The sequence below is a fragment of the Branchiostoma belcheri genome, unplaced genomic scaffold, assembly GCF_001625305.1.
Source record: "Branchiostoma belcheri isolate BF01 breed outbred unplaced genomic scaffold, Haploidv18h27 scaffold109, whole genome shotgun sequence".
NCBI classification, from domain to species: Eukaryota; Metazoa; Chordata; class Leptocardii; order Amphioxiformes; family Branchiostomatidae; genus Branchiostoma; species Branchiostoma belcheri.
Genome location: NW_017802480.1, coordinates 314,826 through 328,967, shown reverse-complemented (window position 1 = coordinate 328,967; position 14,142 = coordinate 314,826). Strand labels below are relative to the sequence as shown.

Here is a 14,142-nt window from a genome sequence, read left to right as displayed (position 1 = left end):
CTTTCCAGCCGCCTCCCGAAGCCTGGTAGAGTAGTGTACTAGTATCTGTACTCTGCTGGATGGTGCTGTGGGATAGGGATAGGGACTTTGACCAGCCTTGACAGAAATAAGCTGTCCGTTAGCAACCTTCTTCATCTTAATATTAAACAGTATTAAGATCTAAAGACTTACTCAAGGTTGTTCGTGGATGATTGTTTCAAAACATATCGGCATGTGGTGTTTTGAAGCTGAGTAACTTGCGGCAAAATAAAACAACGTTTTATCTCTAGGTAAAGCAATTAGCAGAATCATTCTGGGTGCAGAGCTAGCTGAATCTTTAACAAATGTTCTAGTAAAAATACAAAGTATATTCCACTCACAGGCAAACTTTGGTCTGCTATGTATCATAAGCCACAGGTGTGACAAGCTACCCTGCCAGCTTTAACCACGCTTGTAGAAACAAACGCTAATCGCTAGAAAGTTTGTACATGAGTCTATTTCATACCTATCTTAATTATAATGCACAAAATGTAGTAGAAAGGACTGATAATATAATGGAATATAAGGAACATTTATCAGCCACTATGTGGCAAAATTGTTACATCACAACTACGGTATTTACAACTCCATTAAGTCTTTATCAATGCTTTGAGCAAGATAGCACTCTCACCAAGATATACCCTTAATTGGAAATTAAAATTTTTATTCCAACACAAGGGATTATAGAGCTTTAGACTGGTCACTCTAGTCTTAGTCGATAGACTGACCCAGTGAGACTTGTCACGTGGCTTCTCTGAAATGTGACGTCAACACTGGGTCAAAGGTATCTGGCCCTGATGTGAATAGCCTCTTTCACCCCTCTCAGAATGTACTCTGACTTGTTTCATTTACCAGATACTTTTGAGCCAGTGTTGACGTCACTTCACTTCAGAGAAGCCATGTTACAAGTCTCACAATCTCTAGTTAGGAACAATCCCTTGTGTTGAAACAAAAGTTTAAAGTTTTAACATGTCACTACCAACATGATCATATCCCTAGTCATAGATCTTGTTCTTGTTCTTGGTTGTGGAGCGTCTGACGAACACCCCGCCGCTGTCTGCGTTCGACCGCTTCTTGTTCTTCTTCTTCTTGGTCTGACGGACTGGCTCGTCATCACTCTGTGGAACAGGAAATCAGAGATTTCAGACTTCTTGGGAGTACCATTAACTTTGCCTTCACAGTTGCAAGATTTCATGGTCTGAGGAAAATGGACATGTTCACAGAACTTCATCTTCAGGGTGGCAGCAAAGGGGGGAAAGTGGGGAAAAAGACGAATAATTTTATGAGGAGTTTAAGGTATGGAAGTGAGCAAGAAAACAGTGGACTTAAAACTATCATGAACAAAAAAATCAGGAATTACAGTATGCAATCCACAGCTTCTTGAATTCAATCCTTGGTTGATACGATAACCCTGGTACATGAAGGCATGACTACCCCTATTTTATAGCTTTTTAGATAATACTGAGCAGGTATTAGATACTTAGCCACTGATACGTCATAGATCTTGTCCTTAAACATAAGCAGGTGACCCACCACGACGCTGCAGGCCCGTTCCAGTTCCTCGTTGAGATGAGCGACCTCAGCGCGATACTCATCCAGCTGTCCCTCCATCTTCTCCCGCCGCAGCCGCTCGTACTCAAGCTGCTGGTCAAGCTCACGGATCGTCCTGGGTTTAACACCATGCAACAACTAGTTAACTATACATTAGTCCCCACTCCCCAGTAACACATCTTATGATCATAACAGAAGAAAATAGAGATTTCAGTCCTTCAGGAAATGTTCTGAGTGCATGCCTGTAAAAGTATTGGAACTGTGTTGGATATTAATGGAGAAATACTCCATTGAATTACATACATTGTAATTAGACCATGTGCCAGGAAGTTAATAAACACCATATCGTCCACCGTCTCTGTTTAGTGTGGCACATTTGATCAATGGCTAATGTGACGTATCTGTAAAGTCTCCTGTGAATAAGGTCACATGTATGTAACTCTCATGGGTTTACATTGGGAAGTGGTCATTAATTTAGGCGACAAAAGGCAACAGTGGTCGTTAAAAATTTGATTCACATGTACCCTTTGTGTTGGAATAAAGTTTAGCCTCGTACTATGACCAATACCAACACAGATGAACTACATGTACCATGACAACTAGCACATTGTTTGGACCTTGGAATCTGTGATGCTCATGTACCTGTCTGTCTCCTTCTCTTCCTTCTCCTTCTCCCTGTCCTCGTCCAGACGCCCGCCCAGCTGCCTGTAGTTCATCTTGGCGATCTCCAGGAGGCGCTCCAGCTCCTCTACCTTCTTCCAGGCTCGAGCTGCGAGGAGAAAAATCTGTTTCAATCTTCAGATTTCCATAAATGTGTCAGTTCTTTTAGTCTTTTTAGTGACTTAATACTTGAGTTGGTGGTGCCAATCAGGCAATTTTTGAGTGGGGTTTCATAGAGTTTTCCTTCTTTGAGTTGAGCCTTAAGGTAACAGTGGGAAGGTCCGTAAACAAAAGGAAATGGCTTGCCACCTACAAAATGTAAAACTCTGCCTTGTCTCCCAAAGACCTGGTCGGTCATGGAGCTAGGTAGGTTGGTAGGTAAATGTATGTGTATGTGGTTGTAGATGTTTGTGTTTGTTTGAATAACACTTACTCTTGCAGAATATTGTAATTTGGTGTCATATACATTAAGCACTTTGAAATTTGAGTGCTAGTATCACTCAAGCTATTCAAATTAAGTGTTGTGCAATGCATTCAACAATGTTTCTCCCTCTCACAAAAGATGTCCACAATTTGACCTTGAGATGACCTTACCCCTTGCCTCCTTGACCTTCCTCTGCGGCATGTTGATGGGGTTGTCAGTGCTGCCCACCACAGCTGGGTACTCCTGCTCCTCATGCTCATCATCATCCGTGTCTGAAATATACACAGTATGAAAGTTCCATGTAAGCAAGGGAGAAAAAGTTTTCTTTGAAAGTTGGATGGCAGTCCTTATAATATATGTGTGTGAGGTGTGGCTCTCCTAATACATGGGACCTCTAGCTTTACATCCAACCTGAGAGGACGTCTAAAAGTTAAGGTACACATTTCCATCTGAGTCAAGTGAAGTGAAAAGTACCTATTACAAGGGCACAACATTAGGGCTGGGGATTCGAACCAAGAACCTTTACATTCTAAATCAACATGGCTAACAACAACACCACCTTGCAACCTGAGACCTTCTTGCCACCTAGCAAGGTGTTACTGAATCACCCCCTCCAACCCTTCTGTACTCACCTCCCCCTGGAGCATCTGGATCTCCCCCCAGCAGCTTCACACAGGCCAGCTGACCAAACCGGGCGGCAACGTCACGCGCCGTCTCACCGGCAGTATTCACAATGTGGACTGCAAGGGAATAGAGGAAACATAACTCATTAATATTACTTTACTTTATTCTTTATTTCAGGCGCAATTGGCCCATAGTAGACAAACAATTAAAATAACAAGGTGCACACATAGTAAAAACGGTAGGGTTCGGTACATATACAAACGAGAAGGGCCTTATCGGTAGACTAGGCCGATATAGTGATCCCAGTAGTGACTGGTGGATGATTTGTCTGAGTGGATTGCGAGTTTTATGATTCTGTTATTACTGTTGAGGAGCCGTATATACAGTCAACCTTACCCAAGTTACCACTAGCATGTAAGCATGACCTGGCTGTCCAACATGACCATAACTGGCACTATATAAGACACACATGGGTGAGTGTCAACATGTTATATGCAAGTATTGAGGGGTTAAGAAATGTATCAATCATTAGCCTTACAAAATGTTTTACTTACCGTTTGCACCCATCTCCACCAGCCACTGCAGACACTCAATATGGCCCTGGCCAGCAGCTGTATTAAAAAAAGTTTAAACACTGGTTAATCAGTTAATTAGAAGAACAGAACTTCTTATTATAATAAGTCATTTTTGCTTTAATTTAAATTAGATAAATTATTGAATTACCGGTAGTTTCACTTACATTTTACATATTGACAACAGTTTTGAAAAGTTGTACCTTAGAAAGGTACCTTAGTTAGGCTTAGAAAATACCAAATTGGCCACAACTCTTGTGAATCAATTTGTTAACAATGTAATATTTTTACTTAATGTAAATTGTAATGTATACTTGCATATTTTCACAACAGATTAAAGCAAGTAGTGGCATACATATAACAAGTAATTTGGACTGAACCATTACCTTTGTGTGCAGGGGTGGCGCCCTTGTCGTCCCTCTCGTTGATGTTGACCACGCCCTGTTCTATCAGCATGCGCAGGTGGCCCAGGTCTCCGTTATAGGCTGCCACATGGGCGGGGAAGGCCAGGTCTGGGGACAGCAGGCAGTAACAATGTTACTTATATTTCTGACACACATTCTCACTCACACTCTAACTATCTGGTTTAGTGTCTCCATCTGTCATCTAAAATTATTGATGCATTTTGTATGTTTCATTTAATTTGAAAGAAAAGGTGATGAAATACATGAAATTCATTAAACAGAAGATGGTTAATCTGACTCGGATAAAATTTGAAATTGTAAATAGGGGGTATTGATCATTTATACGGATCCATCTGTGACCTAAAACATACCTTTAACATAGCATAAGATAACATAACACTCTCTGGTCAATTTTTATCTTTACTCACTTTCTTGGTCTTCTGGATGATCTCTGTCCCACTCTGAAAACAACAAATGGTGCAGTGTCAGCATTCCAAACATAAACAGCTCAAAAGCTCCACCTTTCAATCCTTCGAGGAACTACAGCCAAGACGCAATAAATGTCAGACTAGACTGCTTGCCTGACAATGTCAAAGTACTGATAGTAAAGAAGTTAACAATTGAATGTGTTGGTCATAGTTTGAGATCATAGCATTGTGTAACTTGTAGTTAATAAAAAGTATATACCCTTATGTATGTATGTATTAAAGAACATACAATTCAGCCTGTGGGCTGCCAGTTATTCACTTGTAATTAATCAAACCCGTAAACATACTTAATCTTAGACAAATTACCCACCGACAGCGTTGAGATAGTCCACACAAGCCTCCTTGTAGAACTGTGAGGACAGTGTTTTGGGCGTCTCTCCGTGATCGTTGCGAGCGTTCATGGTGTGGGTGATGCTGGGGCCGTTACACACCAGGAACTTCAGACACGGCAGGTGGCCCTCCATGGAGGCAAGGTGAGCTGGAGGGATGGAATAATGATGTAAATCATGAAATGTTGCACTGGTTTTTTTTTTAGGTTTTGAGGTCATCTCTATTCGCAAAATAATGACACTGCAAATCATGACACCATGTTTTGTTGTTCAACAGTAACTGTAGTACAGAATTGTTTCAACTGTGAATTGCAAACACTGCTATATCCTATCATGAAATACAACCACCATAGAAGCAGGTGCATGTACAGTAGGTTTTGGTTTTGCATCTTGAAACATTAAATTCCATTACGGCTTGTCAAACGACCTTTTTTAGCAAAAAAATATTGGAATTCTAGCATTGTAAAACATTGATCAAAACACTTCAGCCAAAACATTGAACAAAACATAACCAACATTTTCATTATAATACAGTTTACAGTATCATAAAACTTAGGTTAAGTAACATTGCAGTATATTCTGCTGAATGTCAGCATTCAAACTCAGATCAACAGTGCCACCTCTCAACCCTTGCAGGAACTGCATATGCTACAGACAATGTATATATGACAATGTATTTTATGTGTCCTTACCAGGTAGGTTGCCAGCGTTGTCCACATCGTCCAGCCCACAGCCCCACTTGACCAGCAGCTGCAGACAGCCCAGCCTGCCGTGGTAGGCAGCCGCGTGCACGGGCAGCCAGCCGTTAGAGTCCTGGGTGTTTACTTCCTGTAAATGTAAACAACAGGTTTATTACGCAGCCGCGTGCACGGGCAGCCAGCCGTTAGCGTCCTGGGTGTTTACCTCCTGTAGAGGGCGACATCAGGCTTGTTTATTTGTTATAGGATAATAGGATATCATAAAATTACAATGCAATGGTCAAAATTGACAGAATACATGTACCGGTAACCCTGGCATGTTCTGTCAGGAAATTTAGGCAACACAAACTAGATAAAAGCACAATAAAATAACTGTATTTCCAGGCACATGGCAAAGTGGCAGCACCTTGCTATATTACACTGGACCTTTGCACATCTAACTGACATTGTTTAAAACTCTCTAGTGATGATGCCCCTACTCACAGTACTTGGTGCCAATAGCTCTAAGGAAAAACAATGTACCTTTGGAACACATCAATCTTTGTGTCATAACTCTGGTACTTGAAGGCATAACTATATTTTTCTTGTCCTTTTCTGAGCTGGTATTAGGTCCTTACTAGCTGGTTTTTATTGTCCACCAGTTTACTAGTCATAGCAACAGAATCCTAAATCTCACCACTCCACTCCTGAGAATAGACTGCAGAGTGAAGGAGTGTCCGTGTGCTGCTGCCAGGTGGGCACAGGTCTGACCTCGGTTGTCTTTAGCTGTCAGGTTAGCTCCACTGGTGGCAAGGGCCTGGAAGTCAGACAAGGTGGTGATAAACTTGATATAATTTTATATACACATGTACATGAAAGAAGTCATATGCTCTCTGTAATAACAAAGCATTGTAAACAAGACCTCTGACCATCCTCCCTTGAGTTGAACTCTTGAAAAGAGGCTAAGGTTGAATCTTCATGAATGTATAAAACGATGTGGTTAATGGTAATGATAAGTTCACAGTAAAGAAGTGGCCTTGAATATATAGTAAATAGTCGTGTGAAAAATCTGGAATTACAGTGCTCCTGCACTTAAGTTACACAGTAACTTTTCAATACAGTTATCAGTAGTGTATATGTGGCTGTTATGACATGTTGCTTGGCCACAGAAATATGATTCTGAGTGTACCTGCAGAAATTGTCCTCAAGTACAAAAAGTTAAGTGATTAATAAGTTATAGAGACTATAAGTGACTGTTATGACATGTTGCCTGGCCACAAAAGTATGATTTTGAGTGTACCTGCAGACAAGAGTCCTGCCCCCTGATGGCAGCGAATTTGATACTGTTATCAGTATGGTATAGAACTTGTGAAGACCCCTGTGTTCGGGACCCACTTAGCAGAATAACCATAGCCTGGATAGTGAGTGTGAGACAGGTGTATATGGCTGTTGTTTGTATACAGTTGCTTGGTCACAGAAGTATGAATCTACCTGCAGACAAGCGTCCTGCCCCCTGATGGCAGCGATGTGCGCTGCAGTCCACCCCTGCGGAGACGTGTCAGTGGTATCAGCCCGGTGCCATAGCAACCAGTGTAAACACTGTGGACACATGTGAAAACATTCATTATTAATCCAATAGAATCATATACTATTAGGGAGTCCTGCATGCACTTTTTCACACTTTTTCTTAAGACATAATCAGTCCTTTCAAATCTTTGTAATTTGTAGGCAGCCACCCAAAATCAATGTACTTCAAGCCTCATAATTTGGCATAATTTGTAATCACTACCCACCATGCAGTCCCTCTAGTAATTCTAGGAGGATCAAACCTTACAGTCTTGTCTTACACAGCTTGTACATACTGTTCAAAACTGATGTGTTATGTCAGTTTATCAGTTATGCAAATACAGATAAACCAGCTAGAAACACAAAACACATACTTGTGGTGTAGTGATTTTGGGTTAAGAAATTGAGAGGAGAATGCAAAAACATTGAAAGTAAAACCACTGCATGCGAATATACAGTGATTAGAAGATGACAGGCTCAAGTCAAGATGATCAACTGTTAGATCTATCAACATTATGGACAAATACTTGAAATAGGGAAACAACACAAGCTTGTTTACCTCCAGACTGCCTGTGTGAGCTGCCCACATGAGTGGAGTAAACTTGTCCTTACAGGTCAGGTCCACCTCATTGATACTGGCGCCCTGTTTCACCATGGCCTGTAGCTCCTCCACATCAGCATTTATCACAGCCTCGTGGATACTCTTAAACCGCAACTTGGTCCTGTTGGCTGGGGGGAAAAAACACAGGATCAGTGATGGCAGACTTCACCTCTTTACCCATAATGATCTCTCATCATCATCCTATTTCAACATCGCCTGAAGCTGTAGTCCACATCAGCGTTTATCACAGCCTCGTGGATACTCTTAAACCGCAACTTGGTCCTGTTGGCTGTGGGAGAAAAGAAGGCAATCAGTGACAGCAAACACTAGGAGCAAGAAAACCGAATCAAATCGAATCCGCAACAAACCCGGGCAGCCAGATCACAACCCCAACATGCTAACTGTTTGGCCAAAAGGTCCAGGACCAATGGACTGGGTCAGATAGTGGCACCTGTACTCCACTGTTATACTTCTATACTTCATCATTCAAGTCCCTTGATACCTTGATGTGAAGTTGATGATTTAATTCAATTTATACTAAGTCAAGCTGGAAACACTCTGCTATTTTTAATACAATTTCAAACATGTTATGAAATTAACACTGGCAAAAGGCAAAGCAAGTGAGACAAAGTGGATATAACCAAGGAGCTTCGAATATTTGATATGACATGTATTTTGCCAAGTGCAAGCTTAGACGTTTTAAACGTAAACTATGCTTCATAAAACACAAATTTCTTCCTACCAATGCTGTATGATTGCTTCAAAATCTACATATATGAAGTACCAACACGAAAAGTAATGAATTTGATATGTGGATCGACTGTTAATCGTACAATCTCACTATGAAACAGTTTTTCATTCATAGTCGTGGGGAGGGGGGCGATAGGCGGAGTCCTTGGTTACGGTTGTTATGGTTTGTTTTGGCGACAATTCTGTCCTTATTTCTACACCTACATTGCAGAAAACACATCCAAATCACATTTGAAAATCACGAAATACGTTTATACGTAGTATTTTGTCCATTGTTATCTAAAATCTAAGTGAATTTTAGACATATTTGCGAGTATAACTTACCAGGCATCTTCGCTGCTTGGAAACTCCAGTCTCTACGCGCGCATGCGTACTGCGATGCGTAGGCGTGTATAAAGGTCAAAGGTTAGGGTTCAGTAGAGTTTGTCTCTTCCTGGTTTGTTTGCAGTCGGAAACGCACAGTTTTGAGAGAAAAGAGACGCGTTTTGCGGACTAGATGTATGTTATGGACGTTTAACAAATCGGACAACCCTTTGGACATTAGTTTTCATTGACAGGGATTCGTGCAGGTAAGATTTTGACTGTTTTCGACACAGTATCCGTACACAAACACATTCAAGTCTAGCCGTGGACGACTCTGGTACACCTTTTTGCATGATAATGCCGGTTGGTTTTGGCCTATGGAGCTTTCCACGACTCTGTCACGGGCATTATCATGCAAAAAGGTGTACCAGAGTCGTCCACGGCTAATGCAAGTCATAATCTCATATACTAGCCTGGTTGCCAGAGACCCATATAGCACACTGGACACAAAGTATCTCAGTGAGCATTGTGTCCAGTGTGCTAAAGAGTTTGGCACCCAGGCTATTATCATACTCAAGAAGGGGTTTCAAACTACAGATTTTAGCATGCTAAATTTATGATTTTGTGTAATGTAAAGGTGAGATTTAGTAAATCTGTATCTTCTGAGTAAAGTACTTATTTCAGAATGAAAATTGGAGGATGCTTTGTTGAGATATAATGTTAGGAGGTAGTTTCAGGAATATACTGTACATGTCAAGTAAAACTAAAACCAAACAAAACCAAGGTATTGAACACATTTGAAAATGACAGCCAGTGTTGCAGTTTAGGACATCACAGGAAAATGATAATAGATATCGTTAATCAGTTATCAAAAATGTTGGTCCAGCCAGAGATACAGCCAAGAAGATCTCCAGTCCAGACCTAAAGCACATCAGAAGACTGTACCATGTCAGCAGGGACAGTCTGGCTGGTTCTATCCCTGCTGCGTGTGGCCTGGGTCCTCCTGCCTCAGTCTGGGTATATACATCCCGATGAGTTCTTCCAGTCATCTGAGGTCATGGCAGGTTAGGACAGCACCATTAGAGTCATAAAATGTTATTACCTTCACCAAGAAGGTTACGCTTTTGGTAGTTTTTATGTGCATGTACATGTGTGTGTAACTGTTAAGTGGTTTACATGATAAAGTGGATGGCTTCTTGTAATGTATAGATGTGTAGGTATTGATGGGACTTCCAAACATTTAGATTTTGGGCCCCCTGGTGTAATTGGGACTTGTTAATTTGGTTCTGTTGTGCAACCTCTAGTTTTGATATCTTTTGATCTGGACATGCTGGTTTATGATGTAAATGTAGTACTACATGTAAATTAATTCACAGTAACCAGTATGGTACCAAGGATGCTTTTGTGTTGCAATAATCTTTACTGATCAACCAACAATGTTTTTTTCTTATCTGTATTTACAGGAAGAGTGTTAGACTACAAGGTACACCTGACATGGGAGTGGAGCGAAGATTTCCCGGCTCGATCACCGGTGTTCCCTTTCCTCACTTCAGGAATACCTTTCCTTGTGCTTAAGGCCATGAACCAACTAGGTCTCCTCCCAGATTCCATCGGAGCATACGCTCTACTGGTCGCGCCAAGACTGTGGACAACGATTCTTTCCTTCTGCATAGATTTCTGTCTGTATAAGATCTGTAACAGTGTCAAGACAAAGTGGATGGGTGTGGAGCTGGATGCGTTCAGATGCATGGCAGTGTTTTCAGCGTCTTATGTGACACTTGTCTTCTTCACTCGAACATTCTCCAACATTCTTGAAACTGTCCTTTTTGTGGTCATTATCGGACTTGTTATTGACTCAATGAAAGGCAGCAACCCAGAAAATAGCCAAAGCGAGAATCGGTCTGATGTAGTCGATGGCCAATATCTGTCTAAATCTCATTCAGTCCTATTGTCAGTACTGATTGTGGTAGGGTTTTTCAATCGACCAAATTTTCCTGCATTTGCATTCCTGCCAATGTTGTATTGGGCATTGTATCCAATCAACCCAAACAAAGGCTTGTGGCTCAAAAATGCAATTCTAAGAGGGTTACGACTAGTCCCAGGAGCGATAGTGACGTTTGCAGTCTTTGTTGTCTGTGACTCTATCTACTTCGGCTCTCTTGACTTCCACTCTGTATCATTGGACAGGTTCCTGCATTCTCCTTCTGGGCTTCTGAGGAATCTTACTGTCACGCCTTTGAACTTGCTGAGTTACAACTTTGACAAGTCGAAGCTGGAACAACACGGGCTGCATCCAAGAGTGACTCATCTCTTTGTCAACACTCCCCTTCTGTTTGGTGTGTTAGCTTTTCTAGCCTTCACAGATGTCCCCCATCTTATTATGACGATTCTTACTCACTTTAAACATAATGAAAACACAACAGAAACAGTGGACAGAGGCAGGTCTAGTAGTAAGAAAGAAACAAGGCAGAAAAACAATGAACTGAAAACTAAAGGGGTGCAGAAGAGTGAAGGACTTGACATAGAGATGTTCTTCCTTCTATGCTATTTTGTTCCAATTTTCATCATGTCATTAGTAGCCCATCATGAGCCAAGATACATTTCCCCCTGCCTTGTCCCTCTAGTGTTGGCCTATCACAGCAAGTTTACATGGAAAGGTGGCAAGAAGTTGCTTTTCGTTGGGTTTGTAGTCGGCAATGTTTTGGGTGGTGTTTTGTTTGGGGTTCTGCATCAAGGTGGGGTAGTGCCATCCTTGCTACACTTACACAATCTAGTGCACCAGAAACAAAGTACTGAAACAGTTCACATCACTTACTTCCACACGTACATTCCTCCTGGGCATCTGCTTGGCATCAATGGCAACCAAACAGCCAATCAGAACTTTCGCATGTCACACAAGGTGACCAATGACAGAGTAGAACCACAGGTTCATTTGCATGATTTAGCAGGTGCACCAACCACTGTTCTATTTGATAAGTTGAGAATTCTGTACCAAGAGAAGCAAGCTAGTAACAACACTCATGTCTATATTGTTTCTCCATCTTCCTTGCATTCTATATTTTCTAAGCATGAAACTGACATGAAGATAGTTTTGCAAGAAGTTTTTTTCCCACACTTAAGCATGGAGGACCCTCCAAGAGTGCAGGACATTGTACACACTAGATTAGATGAACTAAATACTCTGCTAGAAGAGCTACGGTTAATGTTTGGGTTGAACCTCTATGAGGTTCTATGAATAATCTACATGTATATTTAACTATTGTACATATATTGGTGATGGGAAGATTTGGTGTCAGGAAATTCAGAAAATACAGCTGCACTTAATTGCAGTCATGAAGGAAATAGTAATTTACTCATTTTAGAATTTGTAACACCTATGTGTATATTGTATCAAAATAAACCGCTTTGCCCATACCCATGAAGTATACAAATGTACCTGATTGCCCTGTTTGTGTATAGTAAGCGAAAGATGCCATCATTATACACAAGATTTGCAATGTTTTAGTCTCAATCAGACTAACAAAGTAGAATAATTTGCCAGGGGAGGTTGTCCATCACTGAATTCATTTACCCGCACAGTTTAGGGGGATATGTTACTCTTACCGCCAGGTCACTCTCCTGGTAAATTACTGACCCTATTTTTGTCGAATGTTACGATCCAGAACCCCTTAGGAAGGCCTTGTGACACGTGGAGGGAAAAACAATGCATGTGTTTAGTTGTGATTTTGACAGTTGATTTACAGGGAGGTCAGCTTTAGGCGACCCAGCACGTGCCTTTGAAAAGTGTTGTCATGCCCTATTGGATTTACAGTACATCATACAATCCCCTCTCCAATTCACCAAACACTTCCTGGAGGTCTTGAACTTGAGGGTCATGAGAACAAGTGTGAAATGTCCTATTTCGTGTTTTACACTTGTCTTTAACGTACGGGCCCTGCAGCTGTGGACAAAGGTATTAGTGTAATTAATATTGGAATTTTCAGGACGGATAAGATTCTGCCAGGAGCAACCATGTGATTTTTCATCAAGCATAAGGAATACGACAAAAATCTCCGAAGGGTGTAGAGATAAAGATAAAATTTTCAAATCATTGTATATCGCACTGTATATATACTGCATCTATATTATGTGCATTTTAAACACAGGTTGGAATTTAAAGGTTAGAAAGTAGCTCTTAATCAGTATATTTTAGTTTAAATTTGACAAAGAAATCGGGTAAAAATAACCAATGTTTTCAGGTCTTCTTCGATTTTCCTGCTTGCCCTGATGAGAAGTGACAGACGCTGTAATAGAAACCGAGGCGTTTCATTTCCCACGGGCTGCGCATAGATTAGTTATAATTGCCCTGCGACCACCGTGCATTCTGTCGTCGGCTGTTTTAAGTTACTTAGGCTGCAGGCTTCACCGGGAATGCGCTGCGTACTTTCAGGTATGCTTAGTGTATTTGTGCGCTTCCGAAGGTTCTACATTATTAATGCATGTTTGCCGTATTTAATGATTTAGGTTGTCAGGTCTCGGTCATATTACGTGGGGTGCCAGGACTCAGCTGATGTGCAGTTACAGTTTTAATTGGGAGGTGGCACAAGAATTGCATTTAAATCTGCCAATTATGCATGGGCAGGGAATTTTACAAAAATTCAGTATCCTGACAAGAAAATTAGATTTAGTCCAACCATTCACCGGGGAGCATACATACCCCCAATTCTTTTGCTATCAATTACATTTGGGGTCTAATTACATGATTGTGTAACTTACGGGTAACACGGTATATTCTGTTACAGTTTTAATTGGAAGATAGCAGACGGATTACATTTGAATCTGCCTGTAATCTTCTGCAAGGTCATGTTCAAATGCGGGTAGGGAATAACACGTAACTGTAAATTCAAATAAAAATCCAATATCCACGCCTCACAAGAAAATCGGATTTAATCCACAGAGAGGCATACTCATCCCCAATTCTATTGCTATTAAATACATCTGGGGTCTACTTAATTACGTACATACCATATCAGTAACACCGGATATTCTGTTACAGTCTTAATTGGGAGGTGGCAGACGGATAATCTTTAAATCTGCATGTAATCTTCTGGAAGGTCATGTTCAAATGCGGGAGAGGGAATAACATGTAACTGTAAATTTGAATTAAAATCCAGTATCCTCACAAGAAAATCGGAT

General features: G+C 41.0%; 2 protein-coding genes across 2 annotated transcripts; one reads left to right on the top strand and one right to left on the bottom strand.

Annotated features, from left to right (window-relative positions):
- Window positions 1–986: 986 nt before the first annotated feature.
- Window positions 987–9,040, bottom strand: LOC109481343 (ankyrin repeat domain-containing protein 42-like). The gene is made up of 14 exons (XM_019783877.1): window positions 8,989–9,040; window positions 7,873–8,042; window positions 7,239–7,346; window positions 6,445–6,564; window positions 5,763–5,898; window positions 5,052–5,219; window positions 4,682–4,714; window positions 4,236–4,361; window positions 3,832–3,888; window positions 3,286–3,393; window positions 2,824–2,925; window positions 2,212–2,338; window positions 1,552–1,684; window positions 987–1,136 (listed from the first exon to the last, which is right to left on the bottom strand). Exons 1-14 carry the CDS (start codon window positions 8,993–8,995, stop codon window positions 1,014–1,016), a joined length of 1,518 nt encoding a protein of 505 aa, XP_019639436.1. The 5' UTR covers window positions 8,996–9,040; the 3' UTR covers window positions 987–1,013.
- Window positions 9,041–11,363: 2,323 nt separating this feature from the next.
- Window positions 11,364–12,258, top strand: LOC109481331 (GPI mannosyltransferase 4-like). The gene has a single exon (XM_019783867.1). It carries the CDS (start codon window positions 11,495–11,497, stop codon window positions 12,200–12,202), a length of 708 nt encoding a protein of 235 aa, XP_019639426.1. The 5' UTR covers window positions 11,364–11,494; the 3' UTR covers window positions 12,203–12,258.
- Window positions 12,259–14,142: the final 1,884 nt, after the last annotated feature.